This window comes from Zosterops lateralis (genome assembly GCF_965231275.1).
Source record: "Zosterops lateralis genome assembly, chromosome: 18".
Taxonomy (NCBI): Eukaryota; Metazoa; Chordata; class Aves; order Passeriformes; family Zosteropidae; genus Zosterops; species Zosterops lateralis.
This window is the reverse complement of record NC_139778.1, coordinates 8,721,894-8,737,538: the sequence shown is the minus strand read 5'-3', so window position 1 is coordinate 8,737,538 and position 15,645 is coordinate 8,721,894. Positions and strand designations below refer to the sequence as shown.

Here is a 15,645-nt window from a genome sequence, read left to right as displayed (position 1 = left end):
ATCCATCCTTCTGCTAGGAGTGAATATTTCACTATAAAATGTTTTGTTCTGTCACTTTTCTTAACAACATCAGAATCTCTGATGCTTTGGAAGAATTCTAGAGACAGGCAGATGATCTAAACAGCTGAACTGTCTCTCTTTGGCATAAAGCCCAGAATTCATTGCTGGGTTTGCTGTTTCGAGGGGTTGGGGCTTGTTCCTACTGGGAAGCTGGAGGGATTTATTTTGAGGTAGCTGCAATTCAGTGATATTTAGTCAAAAATTCCTACTGGGCAGCACAACAGGTGAGGTGACAACAAAGTCCAGAGATGTCAAGACACAGTAACAAGGACAGCTGAGGACCAGGAACCCATTTGAAGCCACATCAAGACCCATCAGATCAGGAAAGGGCTGATGTTTTAAGTGGGCTGATATTTAGAGTGGTGCCAATGGAACAGAAATCTGTGGGATTCCTGAGAATTGAGGTGCTGAGGAAGAGGCAGTCAAAGACTCCATGGAAAACAAGGGAAACTGAAAGGTGTGTGCCCTGAAGAACAGCTAAAGCACAAAAAAAAAATAAGAGACAGAAAATCAGATGCTTCAGGAAGACCAAATTTTATGAATTCTAAATGCAAAACAGTCTCACGGTTATCTGTGTGTGCATCTATAGAAAAAAAAAATTGTCTTGGATAAAATACAAATATACTTTAAATACAAGTATGAATTTCAGTTTTTCAGAGATGTAGAAGTTGAAACTACTTGAAACAGACCAAAAAATACTTTCATGGATACAGTGTTCTGAAGGGAACTAATATATGTGTTTCCCTCCAGTCAAGCAAAACATGTTCATCTGCCTTTTTTTCATGAAAACTTAAAGTTGCATTGATCCAATTCAAAAGAAAAAAACTAAAACTGAAGTTGTTCTTTTGTAGAAGAAACTGGGCAGATGATCCCCAGCAGTGGTTCTGCTGCACCTCCACAGGCAGATGTTGAGAACAGCAGTGGCAGCGAGCTGGGCTCTGGCCAGAATGATTCCATTAGGACTCTTGATGATGCTGAAAATGCAGAGAGGGGATCCCAGGCTTCAGAGGATATAGGTAATAATAATAATAATAAGGATAAAGATGTCTCCAACTTCCATTTTATGCATACTTTCTTTACACTAAATTTTCTGTTGTAACTTCTGTACATCAATAGAAAACTTCCAATTCTTAAGTTTGTTTTAAAAGCCTTTTTATTCCTGGGCAGGAGAGAAATCCAACGGTGACAGAAGTGATTCTCCAGGTGCAGGGAAAGGCACACCAGGCTCGACACGGATGCTCACCAGATTGAGAAATCCAGATAGCAAACTGAGCCAGATGAAAAGCCAGCAGGTTGCTGCTGCAGCAAATGAAGCAAATAAGTTATATAAAGAAACCAGAGAGGTTTGTGCATATCTTGGAAAACTTAAAGAACTACAAAAAATGTTCTGGAAAAATGATAATTCCTTTAAACTATACCAAATTTTATTTAAAAGTTTAAGAGTTATTTTTTCAGGCAATGGAGGTACTTTAAAAAAAAGGCAGTAATAATAAATGAGCAAATAGTGAAATTGTAATATCACAGGAAGCTTTTTTTTGCCTTCTCCTTTGCTCTTGATTTCTTGGGTGCTCTCTACAAGGCGATATGATAGTAACCCAGTGCACTGGTATAATTGTTTTGTTTGACTGCCTTGTTTGTTGTTTTGGTTCTGGTTTTTTTTTTTTTTTTTTTTTTTTTTTTTTTTGTTTGGTTTTTTTTTGGTTTTTTTTTTTTTTTTTTTTTTTTTTTTTTTTTGGTATTTTTTCTGGTTTATCCAGGAAGGAAGTGTTTGGACTTTTTTGCAGTTAATTGTCTCCATACTATTTGGTATATCAATTTATTTTTGTTAACTGATTTTCCTTGTAAGTTAACATTTTGTGCATTTATTGACAAACAAATTAGTCCAGTGATGTTACCCCTGCCATGTTTTCAAAGTCCAGGCTATTTGTTTGCTAAGCTGCATGTCTGAATTCTGTGATGTACCAAGGGGTTCACAGAGACCTTACCTGAGTTTAGTGAAGCTGCTTTCCCAAAGCTCTCTCCTTCCACAGGCACAATCAGAGCAGCAAAATGGGTTCCTGTTTGGTCTGAGGAGCCTAGATGGTGATTTTTTTTAATGTTAAAGTTGATCTGGGAATATCCTGACTCTCTAGACAGGCAGTGATGAAGTACCTATATCAGTGTATTGAATAAACAATTATTTGCTTCTATAAACTAGTGCAGGATATTTTTATTCATTTATGGATAGACATTTGAAGGCTAAATGATAAATAAGTAAATAAAAGGAATTATTTTACAGATTTACTGAAAAGTTTCCAATATTTCTTTCCAATGTAAGGTTCTGGTGGTCAACTCTCAAGGCGAAATCTCTCGAGTGAACACCAAGAAGGACATTGTGATTAAAGGAAACATCAACAACTATTTCAAACTGGGGCAGGAGGGGAAGTACCGTGTTTATCACAATCAATATGCCACCAATTCCTTTGCTTTGAACAAGCACCAGCACAGGGAGGACCACGACAAGAGGCGACACCTCTCACACAAATTCTGCCTGACTCCAGCTGGAGAGTTCAAGTGGAATGGGTCTGTGCATGGCTCCAAAGTTCTCACCATATCCACCCTGAGGCTGACCATTATTCAGCTAGAAAACAATATCCCAGCATCCTTCCTTCACCCTAATTGGGCTTCCCACAGGTAAATGAATAAATGGAAATATGTAGTCTTGTGTTTTACTTGTGGTTTTGCTAGCAGTGTTAATGAACAATAGTCTTTGTTTTCTCAAATCTGTGATTTCCAAGCACTGTGTTTCACTATAATAAAGCATCATGTGTGCTTGTGATGGAGGCTAAAAGGGTTGTACATTTGAGTAAAGTATTACTACAGGAGGTTTTATCCTACCATTAAATCCTCTTTAAATGGCAAGTCATATTAGTGCATGTATATGTTTCAGATCATTCTCTTTTTCCCAATTTAGGTCTAACTGGATTAAGGCTGTTCAGATGTGCAGCAAACCCAGAGAATTTGCACTAGCACTGGCTATATTGGAGTGTGCAATCAAACCAGTTGTCATGCTGCCCATCTGGCGGGAATCCTTGGGGCATACGAGGTAAAATTAATAAATATTAAAATATTGTTGGATATGAGAATTTTACTTTGGTTTGCAATTGCTAGTTCCTCTAAGCCTGTAAGAATTACATTTAAATTGAGATAGTAATTCAGCACTTGAAGTGTATTTTGTCAAACAGAAGCACTAAAAAACCATGGCAATATTTTTATAGTCATTTCCCCTGCATTTGTTTTATCTTAGCCACAGTCTCAAAACTGCTGAAACTGGGAGAGTAGAAGAGCAAATTTCAACACTTCCAGTTCAGTGGAGTCTGGGTTTTGTCTCTCATTTTGTCACAGGAGCAAAAAATAGATGTGTCTGGTGTTAGACAGAATTGCATCCAGCTGTGTTTGCCTCGCTGAAATAGCAAAAAAAGTGATGTTCCTGTTACAAGTAATACCTAAAACCTGACAGTGGGCATTCCTCTTCAGATATTTAAACTTATTCAAAGGGATATTATGTGCTGTTGACTTCTTATATTTACTTGCAAGATCCTGCACTTTAATGCACTTAAATCTGTATGGATTAGGTTACGCAGGATGACAGCAATAGAAAGAGAAGAAAAGGAGAAAGTGAAAAAAAAAGAGAGAAAACAAGAAGAAGAAGAAACGATGCAGCAGGCTACATGGGTGAAATACACATTTCCTGTCAAACACCAGGTGAGGGTTTCTTTTGTGGGAAGAACAAAGAAAACACAGGAACTGTTGATTTCTAATTCTTTTTCTGTTTTCATTTAAGCTTACAGTGTTCATTCCTTGTGTTACTCCTACATGGAAATAGAAACCATGGCCATGGCCAAGCACATTATCTTGGTCTGAACTGAATTTGATCTGTGCCATGAACTTATTGACACTGCCTGAGTGACAGACACTGGTGTGCAAATGCAGCCTTTCCTAATGGAAGGTTCTAGAGGGTTATTGGAATCTTGTCTGTGTGTCTGTCCCTGTCCCGCTCCCTCTCCCCCAAAAAATCCAGCCTTAGGAAGGTTGTATAATACAGTTTGAACTACTGTAGAAACCTCTTCATATCTTCCTACAGTGGATAATAACTACTTTTGTTGGAGCAGTTCTTTGCTCTATGTTTGTTATAACAAGCATACAGGTTGATTCAAAACCTCCTGTAATCTTTCAGCTAAATAGATTCTTACAATTACATTAAGTCAGTAAGGCTTTTAGATGCTACTATGATAGATCAATTTAATTATCAGCAGATATATCTTCAATTTTAGTACATTATTTCACAAATATATTTCAACTTGATTGGAAAAGTGTGTAAAAATGTGGAGTTTTTAAAAATTATCTTTGTTTTTTTAAATGTAAACAATAATGCAGCAAACAGCATCATTAATATTACTTTTTAAAAAATATTTATAGGTTTGGAAGCAAAAAGGAGAAGAATATAGAGTAACAGGGTATGGTGGCTGGAGCTGGATTAGTAAAACCCATGTCCACAGGTTTATGCCCAAACTACCAGGAAATACTAATGCAAATTACAGAAAATTGCTATCAGGTAAGTGTCTGCATTGCTTTCATTTTTTTTAATTGCAGTTATTTTGTGTGTGATATTTCTTAGGGAGACTTTAGGAGTAATGTTTCAGCAAAGCTTTTGTGGATATCTGTTAATCTTGTTCAGTGTAACCTGTTCAGTTCTCACAGACATTTTGTAGCTACATTAAATTGCTTCAATTTTGTTGTAAGACTAGTGCATCTTTCCATAGCCTTATTTAAATTTAAGGTAGATAAAAGTTATGTAAAAAATCAAAACCAAAAAACAACATCTTAAATATTGAGGGGGTGTGTAAAAAGATATTGAGTAGTGCACTGTTTAATCTGTGGTGTTACCACTGGATGCTTAGTTCTCTCTCTGAATTTCACTAATGGTGTGCAAATGATTTGAAAGGTAAACTAACATACATTCAAATGTGGCAGAGTACAAAAAATACTCTGGATAATTGAAATGATTTAATTTGTTAATAGCAAAGAGCGAAGATGAAAAATGCAACTTGGATAAACGGAAAGGTCCAACTAAGGTAAAACCAGAGAAAGACAGAGCAAAGGATTCTCGAGATCTGCAAGCAAAAGACAAAGCAGATGTTTCAGAAACCTTGGAGAAAGTACAAGTAAAAGAAGAAAAGTTGCGTGAAGACAAATTAGAAGTTGACACAATTTCTGAAAACTTAGATCATGCAAAAGACACAGGTGATGATCTTTTGTTATTGTGAAATTCATGTTATTGCATAAGTAAAAGCATAGAACCTCAGAAATAACTAGTGAAAAAAAACTGTGTAACAGATTTTTTCAAGACATCTAAAATGTCTCGGTTAGATGATTGCCTGTTATCCATTGTAGTAGTGTCTGAAGCTTTTGTTCCTTTTGTAATTGAAATCTATTAATATGCTAAAAGGTCCATTTATTTCTTAGTACTTAATGTAAAAATATAATTTGTATTCATTGTTGGGGAGCTCACTCACTCAGAGTTACTCCTTCTTTACAGTGGAAAAAGACATCGATGGTGAAAATGATAAAGTCATCAAGGAAGAACCTATGGATGTGGATGATATGAAAATTGAATCCTCCATAAAAGATGAGGAAAGTCACTGTAAGCGGGATATAATCAATGTCAGTGAGGGATTTCATTTAAGGACTTGCTACAAAAGGAAAGTAAAATCATCAAAATTAGATGGACTCCTGGAGCGGCGAATAAAACAGTTTACACTGGAAGAAAAACAACGTCTAGAAAAGATTAAGCTGGAGGCTGGTGCTAAAACTGGGGGCATTCGATCTGTGAGCCCCCAGAAAAACACAGATGAGCTACAAATGAGGAAAGGAAAAGAAGGAAGCCAGTTTGACTCCTCTTCCCAAGATCAAAACTACATTTCAGACAAGACCCAAGGCAAAGATGCAGAACAGGACTGTCTGCCCATCAGCAGCATCTCCTGTTCCAAAACTGGGGATGAAGATGAACTTTCTTTGCCTTTGTCAAACAGGCTCTCAAAAGAGGGGCAGCTGCTGGATGGAGACTCCCCTCAATCCTCTGAAGGAGACAGTTCTGTTCAGAATGATGGCAGAGAAAACAACCCTGAACCTTCAACTGCTAATAAGTGTCGAAGACAAGAGGCTCTTGGAGAGTCTGAGAGCTCTTTAGTGGATGGCTTGAAACAAACCAGTGCAGAAGGCAGAGTCAAATGGGATGTTTCAGAAACAAATGAAAAACCCTTCAAACAAAAGCTACCTATTACCAGAGTGTCTCAGCGAGAGCTTGAAAACTTAGGGCCAGTGGTACCTGAAAGCAGCTGTAGAAGAGATGCTGTGGCCACTCTTGAAAAAACAGACTCTGAACAGCAAAGCAAAGATCCAGAAAACAATTGTATGATAAAAAGCCATATGGAAACCGTGTCCTCTCAAGAAAGTGAAATGGAGGAAGAAATTACTCCTGTAAAGACTGAAAGTAAATCTGAAAAGATTGTATTTCACCAAAAATCAGCTAATAAAGATCTAGAATCATTTAAAACAGGGCTGATTTCTGAAAGAAACCTTGAAAGTCAAACTCTGGAACACATGGATGGGGAAGATGATAATGAGGATTTACCGAGCTCTAAGCTAACAGAGGCTAATGGTCAAAAGAAAGGTCAGGAACTGAAAGTGGAGACAGGTACCATGAACAAATATCTTGATCAGACAAATGTAAATCCTATTACTGACAAAAAGAATAATAAAGATGAAGAAATTGAGACAGAAAAAGAAAAATCATCATTTCAAATGAATGGAAAAGACAATGACATTAAAGCATTATCAAATGATGGCTGCTTAGTGAAAAATACCTGTGAAGCTAAGGCAGGGGGTGATATCGAAGCAAAAGTTAATAATATTAATAAATCCATTCCAGAACATGAAATAAAACCATTGACTTTTAAGGAATCTTCAGTAAAACCATTCATGAATGGGGACATCATGGGACAGGACACAAAGGATAAAAATAACGTGGACTCAAAGTCACGTCTGCAGAGTTCACCTGGGTCTGAGTCTGGAGAGAGTCTTCAGCCACCAGATGAAGTTCCCAAGTGTGTGCAGAAAACTGAAGAAAACCAGCTTTCTCCTGAGAGATCTGCCAGTGTAGGCTCTGCTTCCCCGCCAACACAGCCTGTCTGTAAAGAAAATAACCTGAACAGTGAAACAGAATCTATGGAAACTGAAGCAGTTGAGGAGAAGAAAGTTGCTCCATCTCCTGTAACCTCGTGTGAGGAATCCAGCTTGAGCAGTCACTTTGCTGACCAGAATGGGGTACAGACATATAAAATGGAAAATATTAATGGAGACAGTAAAATAAAAACTGTTATTACTGAAGTGACTACCACAACCTCAACTGTGTCCACAGAGTCCAAAACAGTGTTTAAGGTCGCAGAGACTGGAGCTGCCAGCAATGAGAAAACCACAGTTGTTTCCTCTACAGAAAACTGTGCCATCTCCACTGTCACCACCACCACCACAGTGACCAAGCTCACCACTCCAGCAACAGACAGTAACTCTGATGTCATCTCTGTCCAGGAGCACAGTAAAACAGTGGTCACAACAACAGTCACTGACTCACTGACCACCCCAGAAGGCACGTTGGTGACTTCCATGACTGTCAGCAAAGAATATTCCACAAAAGACAAAGTGAAATTAATGAAATTTGCAAGACCCAAAAAAACTCGTTCTGGAACTGCCTTACCATCTTATAGGAAATTTGTTACCAAAAGCAGTAAAAAAAGCATATTTGTTTTACCCAATGATGACCTAAAAAAGCTGGCCAGGAGAGGAGGGATCAGAGAGGTTCCTTATTTCAATTACAATGCAAAGCCTGCCTTGGACATCTGGCCATATCCATCTCCAAGACCAACTTTTGGCATCACCTGGAGGTACATACTTTACATTTTTGGGAAAAAGTCTAGGATATGATGAAATGAATTGATTTTTAAAATATAAGCAATACATGTTTGTGGCCAAATGTGCAAATTTTGCTATTTATGATTCAATTTTCTATATTGTTCAGTAAAAGTAGAATGGAAAACCTTTGTCCTTTTGGTTTGGTTGGGTATTTTAAATTGATTTTAAAATATAATTCATACTGTGTCATTAGGTACCGACTCCAAACAGTCAAATCCTTGGCTGGAGTGAGCCTGATGTTGAGGTTATTGTGGGCATGTCTCAAGTGGGATGATATGGCAGCAAAAGCTCCACCTGGGGGAGGAACCACAAGGACAGGTATTGTTATTTTAAATTCCTTTGCAAAAGCTTTTGCTGTAAATTCTGAGTATTACACTCCCTCAAAACATTTCTATAAAGGCTCGCTGTCAGCTGTGCCATTTGAATTTAGTTTGCTGCTTTCTTTGCCTTGAGTATATTGAGTTGATTGGAGATTTAGCTTTGTTTCTTTCTGTTATTAATGTACTGGGACTAATTTGTTGCAGAAACAACTGAAACTGAAATTACAACAACAGAAATAATCAAGCGGAGAGATGTTGGTCCGTATGGGATCCGGTCAGAGTACTGTATAAGAAAAATCATTTGTCCCATTGGTGTACCAGAGGCTCCAAAAGGTTGGTTGGTTGGTTTGTTTAAATATTTCCCCCTCCTCCCTATAATCTAGAGAAATTAAGGTAACTGGATCTTTATGCTAATTTTTTATGCAAATGCAGCTTGCCAATATTAATTTACCTGTAGGAAACAAATGCTGCATTTAACAAATGGACATGATTCATCTGAAGCTGAAAGTCCCTGTTAATAAAATGGGACTGAAAACATCACTAAATCTTGATTTACACTTCAATTTCGTTTTACAGTATAGCTTAATGTGTGTGTTTTGGCTGTTCTCTAAAGAAACTCCAACACCCCAGAGGAAGGGACTGCGATCAAGTGCCCTCAGGCCAAAAAGGCCAGAGACCCCCAAGCAAACCGGCCCTGTTATAATGGAAACTTGGGTAGCAGAGGAGGAGTTGGAACTGTGGGAGATCAGGGCATTTGCTGAAAGGTAAAGTGAGCTTTTAAAGAAAGTAGTTTTCATTTGTGTGATTGTTAAATGAAAGTTCTCTAGAGAATGCAAATCTTGTCACTATGATCACTAGAAGCACATCTGTGTTGTATTTTTACTGGGCCTTTTGATACTGATAGTCAAGCTTAAAGTTACAAAGCTGGAGTGTTTGCTGGTACCAAAACTAAGATACGCAGATATTTCAGATTTGCTAGAACTAATACTATATTAATTTTTCCATGCTTATGAACTTAACCACTGTTAAATGCTAAAAGGTTATTACTGTAATGCATGGAAAGGCTGTAGGCTGCTTTGTACAGTATTTGTTAAATACTTCTATAATCCAAAGAAAATGACTGTGTACAAGTAAATGGAGCCTGAGAATACTCAAGTCATAAGATGCATATTTTCAGTATCATGTGCTTACAGTTGGAACAAGCTTTTTGAGTCTCTTGGAAAGAATCATTTAAAATGTATGTTATTACATGAGTTCCTTACAGTCTCAGATGTAATTATAAATTCCAGTTTTGATTAATAGTTTCCTGTAAGATGTTGCAGAGCAGTTTAGCATCAGGATATTTCAGGGATGTTGCATGCAACTTCAGTAGTTTATTTCCAAATATTTTTAAAGCTGTGACCAGTTTTTCAATGATCTTCTGTCTCGATGGTCGCTCTTACAAGAACAGTTAAACTGGATAAAAAAAATGCAGTTTGATGGTTGAATTTTATTTTAACTTACTTTTGGTTGTGTCTTTGGCAGGGTGGAGAAGGAAAAGGCACAGGCAGTTGAACAACAGGCTAAGGTTAGTGAACAGAAGAAGGCAGAGGAGTTCAAGGCCCAATTGGAGGCTCAGCTAAAACACCAACGTTTGGCTGCCCAGCAGGTGGGGAGCTGTTGGTCGTCCCAGCAGTCAGCAACTGCACTGCTCACCACATGCATCACAGCCTGGGAAATGAAGTTATCCCTTGCTTACACCATTTCTCAAATAATTCCAACTGCAGATTAAACCATCAAACAATGCTGCTGCCACTGTATACATTTGTTATTTTGAAACAGGGTTAAAGCAAAGGTTTGTTCTGGATTGCCTGTTTTTTCCCCCTCACGTAATTTATGTCACTTAGAAAGGTTTAGTTTGTTTCCATGTTAAAGAAGGCTGGGAAGCATCCATTTCCAGGTAAGGTTCTTAGTGTTCTCTGTGTGATGGAAAGCTGCCTTGGAATACAGCTGACTTGGGAATGCACCTGCATTTCATGCTTTACTCAAATTGAATCGTTGATTTTATTCTATCTTATCCAAGTTAAGCCCATTGTTAATTTTATTTAAATATATGTAGCTATGTATATGTATTTAAGTTTAAATGTGTTCAATTAAAATTGGGAAATCCAATGCCATGTCAGTATTTCATATACATTATTAAGAACTGTGCTTTTACTCAACTTACTCCTTTTTCATTTCATCTTCCCTGATAAAAACCCATTAGTAGTGAAAGAATGCTTCTGATTTGTGGCCATTTCTGCAATATAGTGCTGGAATTTAAATTAGATAAATACAAAGATAATTCCAGTAACATGGGAAAAAATGTTAGATTAGTTGACATTTTAGAAGAGCCTGCTGATACATCCCTTCACTAAGGGGCTCTCTAGATTAAATGTGCTTTTTCAACAGTTACAGCACAGAAAATCGCTGGGTAAGGTAAGGGACTTTGAACCTAATTTTTTAAAGCAGGCTGCAAACTGGATTTACATTTAAAAGAATATTTTTTAAAATTGCATTCTCAGTGGTGAAACAGAATGATACAGTCTGGGTTTTTTCTGTAACTGGCAGGATCTCAGTGCAGGAAGCTCTAAATTTAGGAATGCTAATAGTAAACTCTGTGTTGATGATGATGTACCAATTACTGACATAGACGCATGCACATGGTTAAAGCCAAGTATAGATGGATTTTTTTTAAGTTTTTTTAATCTTTCTGTTTAATCTCAGACAAATAAATATGTTGGGCGGGTTTTTTTAAAGTAAAATGTGCAGTGAAATTAATATAAGCCAAGGATTTTAAAGTTGCTATAGAGGAAAATTTCTGGTTATGTATTCTAAGCAGATTTGTAGTTCTGGAGGTCAAGGAGCCTATTCTTCAATCCTCTACAATTTGAACTAAAATCTTGCCACAGGCCTTTATCTCTCAACACTGGGTAGAGACAGTCTTTATGTTGTAAAATCTGCAAACACTAATTACCTCTTTATTCCATTTCTTTTCTCAACAGAAACGGCTGGAGCAGCAGAAGCAGCTCCCTGCAGGAGGTGTGGTCCCTGCAGCCACCACAGCCAGCAGCACTGCAACCACAGTCTCCACACCACAGAAAGTCGTGGTGGGCTCTCTGACAGGCGCTGTCCCCACGGGAACCAAAGTAGTGCTCACCACTAAAGTGGGGTCTCCAGCTACAGTAACATTCCAACAGAACAAGAATTTCCATCAGACTTTTGCTACTTGGGTTAAGCAAGGCCAGTCTTCAACGGGTAAGGAATCATTTGTCATAGAAGAAGCATTGGTGGAGTTCATCCTGTTGTATGCATCACATCCTATGTACACATCACATCTTCTCCAGATATGCAGCATTATTACATTTCTGCTTATCTTTGCTCTTAAATCTTGCTGTGCCAGAAGGACATTTCTGAGATTATACCTGTCTAATTTTTCCTTGTTCTGACTTGGTAGGAAGTCTCATTTCTGACCTGTCTCATTAATTACTGACAGTTTTTGTACTAGTAATCATTCATGAAAGCATTCTATGGTGTAACATACTGTTTCAAAAAAAAAAAAAAAAAAAAAACACCTTTACCAAAGAAAGCATGATACATTTAAAAAAAAAAAAAAAGTAATCCTGTAGTTTGCTGTTTCATACTTGAAAAACAGTCATTTCATTGACTAATTATTCTGCTCTAAACCTGCCTGTTCTGCCTGTTCTGTGTGCCTCAATAGCCACTAGCACAGCTGCCACCTCAGCCACAACCATTGCCAGCACAGGGCAGACCTTCCAGCTCTCAGGCAGCCCAGTAACGATGGCAGGGAAAGTGATAACTAAGCTGCCACTCCCTGCAAACAGCAAGATTGTTGCCGTCAATGTGCCATCAACTCAAGGAGGTAGGGCAAAGGGAACTGAATAAAAACTGTATTCCAGCTTGCTGCTTAATTCTCCTTTGACACTATTTTTCCAGTGAAGTAAACTGTGATGTGAAGGGGGAAAAATACTTTTTTAATATATATTTTTATATATATACAAGTTTCTACAGCTTGTTCCCCCTGTGTTGCATATTTGTGTCTGTAAGGGGAAAAAAGGCAAGTTTTTTGCCTATAAATTATTCTGCGTTTCCTAGCACAAAATTAGGAGCTTTATTTTGAACAATGTGGAATGAAGCATGCTTATTTTTTGGTTATCTAAATCAACAAAGCAACTTTCTTCATAAAAATATTAATGCCTACAGCTGCACTTCAGTGATGAGCAGGAATTTGGCTCCAGATTAAGATTAGCATTTTTGATTGTTGCCTCAAGAAGAAGACTTAATATTTTTAGATTTGTGAATGTATATTGAACAGAAAAGCTCAGTTCTCTGTCTCCATTACGTTTAGCATCTGAGTAAATCATGAAGGCTGCAGATTTTGTATTGAAATTTCTTAGGTGACGGAAGAAGCATTGCCCATTTTCTTCAGCACCACAATGTTGTAGGTGAAAAGTTTCACCTGCATTTGAAATTTAGGTGAATGAATACATGTGCTCTCCTACAGTTGAAATTTATCAGATTATAGCTTTTAATGGTTGTATAACACTAATTTGTGGCACCCTGTCAATGCAAGGACTTCTTTGCAGTTACTATCAAACTGACCTTTGTGAAGATTCACACTTTCCTTAATCTTTTCTAAAATACTGTTAATAAATACTGTTCCTTAACTTAAAAGGTAGTTGGACTATTGACAAAGTATAATGCTGCATCTTTTTACAATATGACAAAGGCTTTCCCAAGAAATGTTGAAAGGCTCAAAGGTGTTCTAGAAACCTGGAGACTTGAGTTCTAAATGCCACTCTGGAGTTGCATTTACTTCTTTTGCTGGCCATTATGTCATTAATGAATTCTCAATTTTTCTTTAATTAGGTGTGGTTCAAGTTCAGCAAAAGGTATTGGGTATCATTCCATCAACTACAGGTGCAAGTCAAACCTTTACTTCATTCCAGCCAAGGACAGCAACTGTAACCATTAGGCCAAACACCACAGGAACATTAGGAACAACAAGCACTTCACAAGTAAGATGTTTTCCTGGTTATTTAACTCAAAAAAATGTGGGTGCATAGACATTAAGTTATTGGCAGATATTGAAAGTTCTGGCTAATGACTTTTCAGTGTTTTTGGCTCATCTCAGCAATGGTGTGCATGGATCCTTTATTCCAAAGAGGTACAACAGTTCCCTTCAGTTGGGAGAATTAAAACACACGTGGAAAAACATTCAGGGCACATTCCAGGGGCTTTTTCCTCAAGCTTACAGTTGGTGTCCTCTTTGTTGTGCACAGGTGGTGCAGGGGACCCCACTGCGCCCCGGGATGACGGTGATCCGGACACCGCTGCAGCAGTCCACCCTTGGCAAGACCATCATCCGAACACCTGTAGTGGTGCAGCAAGGTATTCTGCCAGCCAGTAGGTTCACTTTAATATTTCAATTCCCAGTCTGAATTCCATGGTTTGTTTCTTCATGAATTCCTTGTGTGTCGTTGTGTCCCAGTGCAAGAATCCCTCGTTTTGATGCTTGACTAATGCCTTTTTCAGCTTTTGGATGTCTTGGTTGGAGGCTTTGTCAATGTTATTTGTCATTGACACTGAGAAATGTAGTACTTAATTTTAAGTCCATTCATTTGAGGAGGAAAAAAAGAAAACAAACCTGAAAAACCCTAGAAACATAAAGTAATTGTGCATTGAGAAAGCCTTTTTTTGTATGTTTTTTCTTAAAGAGGAGCTCAGTGTTTGATTTACTCCATATGTATGCAACCTTAGTTGAAATGGGAAACATTTTGCAGACATTTTTCAATCACACAAATGATTTGTAAAGAAAATTTATGTGCAAACTGCAGTGTTTGCTTCACCTGTCTGATCACCATCACACCCCATTTGCAATTTGTGACTTGGAGGTTTGCTGTGCTTATGGTTAAAAAGCTGAAAATGTGTTTTTTAGCTCAAATACTTCTCTTACAGGTCAGACACAGCAAGTGGTGACCCAGATAATCAGGGGTCAGCCTGTCTCAACAGCAGTTTCTAGTACCAGCACAGCTTCTTCCAGCAGTGGGCAGAAAACCATCACAAGTTCTGGAACAGCCCCTCAACCAGTTCAGCCACAGACCCCAGCACCACCCCCTCGCCCTCAGCAGGGCCAGGTGAAGCTGACAATGGCCCAGCTTACCCAGCTCACACAAGGACAGGTAAAGCACTGGACCAGCCCTGGGTGTGGAAATGTGCTAACACCCATCCAGCCTTTGCATTTCAGCAGTGTGGTGCCTGTGCCCTTAAATTTCTGTGTCTGACTTCATTTAGGATGAGCATTGGCATAATTGCAGACTGAAAGCAGCTTAAATAGTAACTGAATATAATAAATAGTAAATAAAGTAAGTAGTTTTAATAATAAAGTTTTAACTCTTGCTTCCTGTTGTATATCCCAGTAAGGTAACTGGCATCAGGAGTGTTCAGCAGCATGGAAAAAAATCTTTAATAGCCGTAAGGGAGATAATTGTTCCGACATAATTATTCTGTATGGCCTCTTTGGTAGACATTCAGATCATAATTTTGATTACTTGTCTTTTGATTTGGTGTGAAGATTTAGTTTTCATTCATGCTATCCAGAATCTGAGAGGAAAAGCTGTAATATCTGTAAGCAGAGGAGGAAAACGTTCTTACAGCTTTTGCTGAGATCATGAAGGTCTGTTGGCAAAAAATGAGTTGAGAGTCAAAAGATCTATTCTTCAAACTGTAATGTATATAAATGATTGCCATGTATAGTCTGCTGGTTGTCAGATAAGGCTTGTTGTAGGTGGGACAAGACTTGGAGTTTAAGCTGAAGGGGAGGGTAAGTTTAGATTAGATACTGGGAGGAAATTCTTCCCTGTGAAGTTGGGGAGACCCTGGCACAGGTGCCCAAAGAATCTAAGGCCAGGTTGGATGGGGCTTGGAGTAACTTGGGATGGTGGAAGGTGTGGGTGGAACTGGGTGAGCTTTAAGGTCCCTGCCAACCTAAACCATTCTGTGATTCTTTGAGTTTCTACACCAAAGACTCAGAGTGTTTGTATTCTGTTCTGTGGGTTCACAAAATGTGTAACTCCAACCCAGTCATCTGTTGACAGTAAAATCGTTGAAAGAGTCCTTGAGCATTTCATGATTTCAGGTGCTAGTTTTGGATTTTAGGACTATGGTATGTGATAAAAATGTTGAATTCTGAAATCAAACCCCTAATTTTCAGCAA

The 15,645-nt window shown here is 38.1% G+C and overlaps 1 protein-coding gene across 11 annotated transcripts in view; it reads left to right on the top strand.

The window, feature by feature from the left end:
- Positions 1-15,645, top strand: part of BPTF (bromodomain PHD finger transcription factor) — a 52,762-nt gene that overhangs the window by 22,474 nt on the left and 14,643 nt on the right. For 6 of the 11 annotated variants that reach the window (XM_083874683.1, XM_083874680.1, XM_083874676.1 and 3 more), the window contains 17 exons: positions 912-1,076; positions 1,228-1,403; positions 2,378-2,733; positions 3,014-3,145; positions 3,675-3,804; positions 4,519-4,654; positions 5,122-5,343; positions 5,639-8,042; positions 8,264-8,388; positions 8,595-8,723; positions 9,004-9,154; positions 9,915-10,038; positions 11,414-11,666; positions 12,130-12,291; positions 13,299-13,447; positions 13,712-13,835; positions 14,388-14,611. In XM_083874683.1, coding sequence (XP_083730809.1) covers positions 912-1,076; positions 1,228-1,403; positions 2,378-2,733; positions 3,014-3,145; positions 3,675-3,804; positions 4,519-4,654; positions 5,122-5,343; positions 5,639-8,042; positions 8,264-8,388; positions 8,595-8,723; positions 9,004-9,154; positions 9,915-10,038; positions 11,414-11,666; positions 12,130-12,291; positions 13,299-13,447; positions 13,712-13,835; positions 14,388-14,611 — 5,162 coding nt within the window. The remainder of the gene's footprint in view (positions 1-911; positions 1,077-1,227; positions 1,404-2,377; positions 2,734-3,013; positions 3,146-3,674; positions 3,805-4,518; positions 4,655-5,121; positions 5,344-5,638; positions 8,043-8,263; positions 8,389-8,594; positions 8,724-9,003; positions 9,155-9,914; positions 10,039-11,413; positions 11,667-12,129; positions 12,292-13,298; positions 13,448-13,711; positions 13,836-14,387; positions 14,612-15,645) is intronic. The other 5 variants (XM_083874677.1, XM_083874684.1, XM_083874681.1 and 2 more) reach the window with 4 other exon arrangements.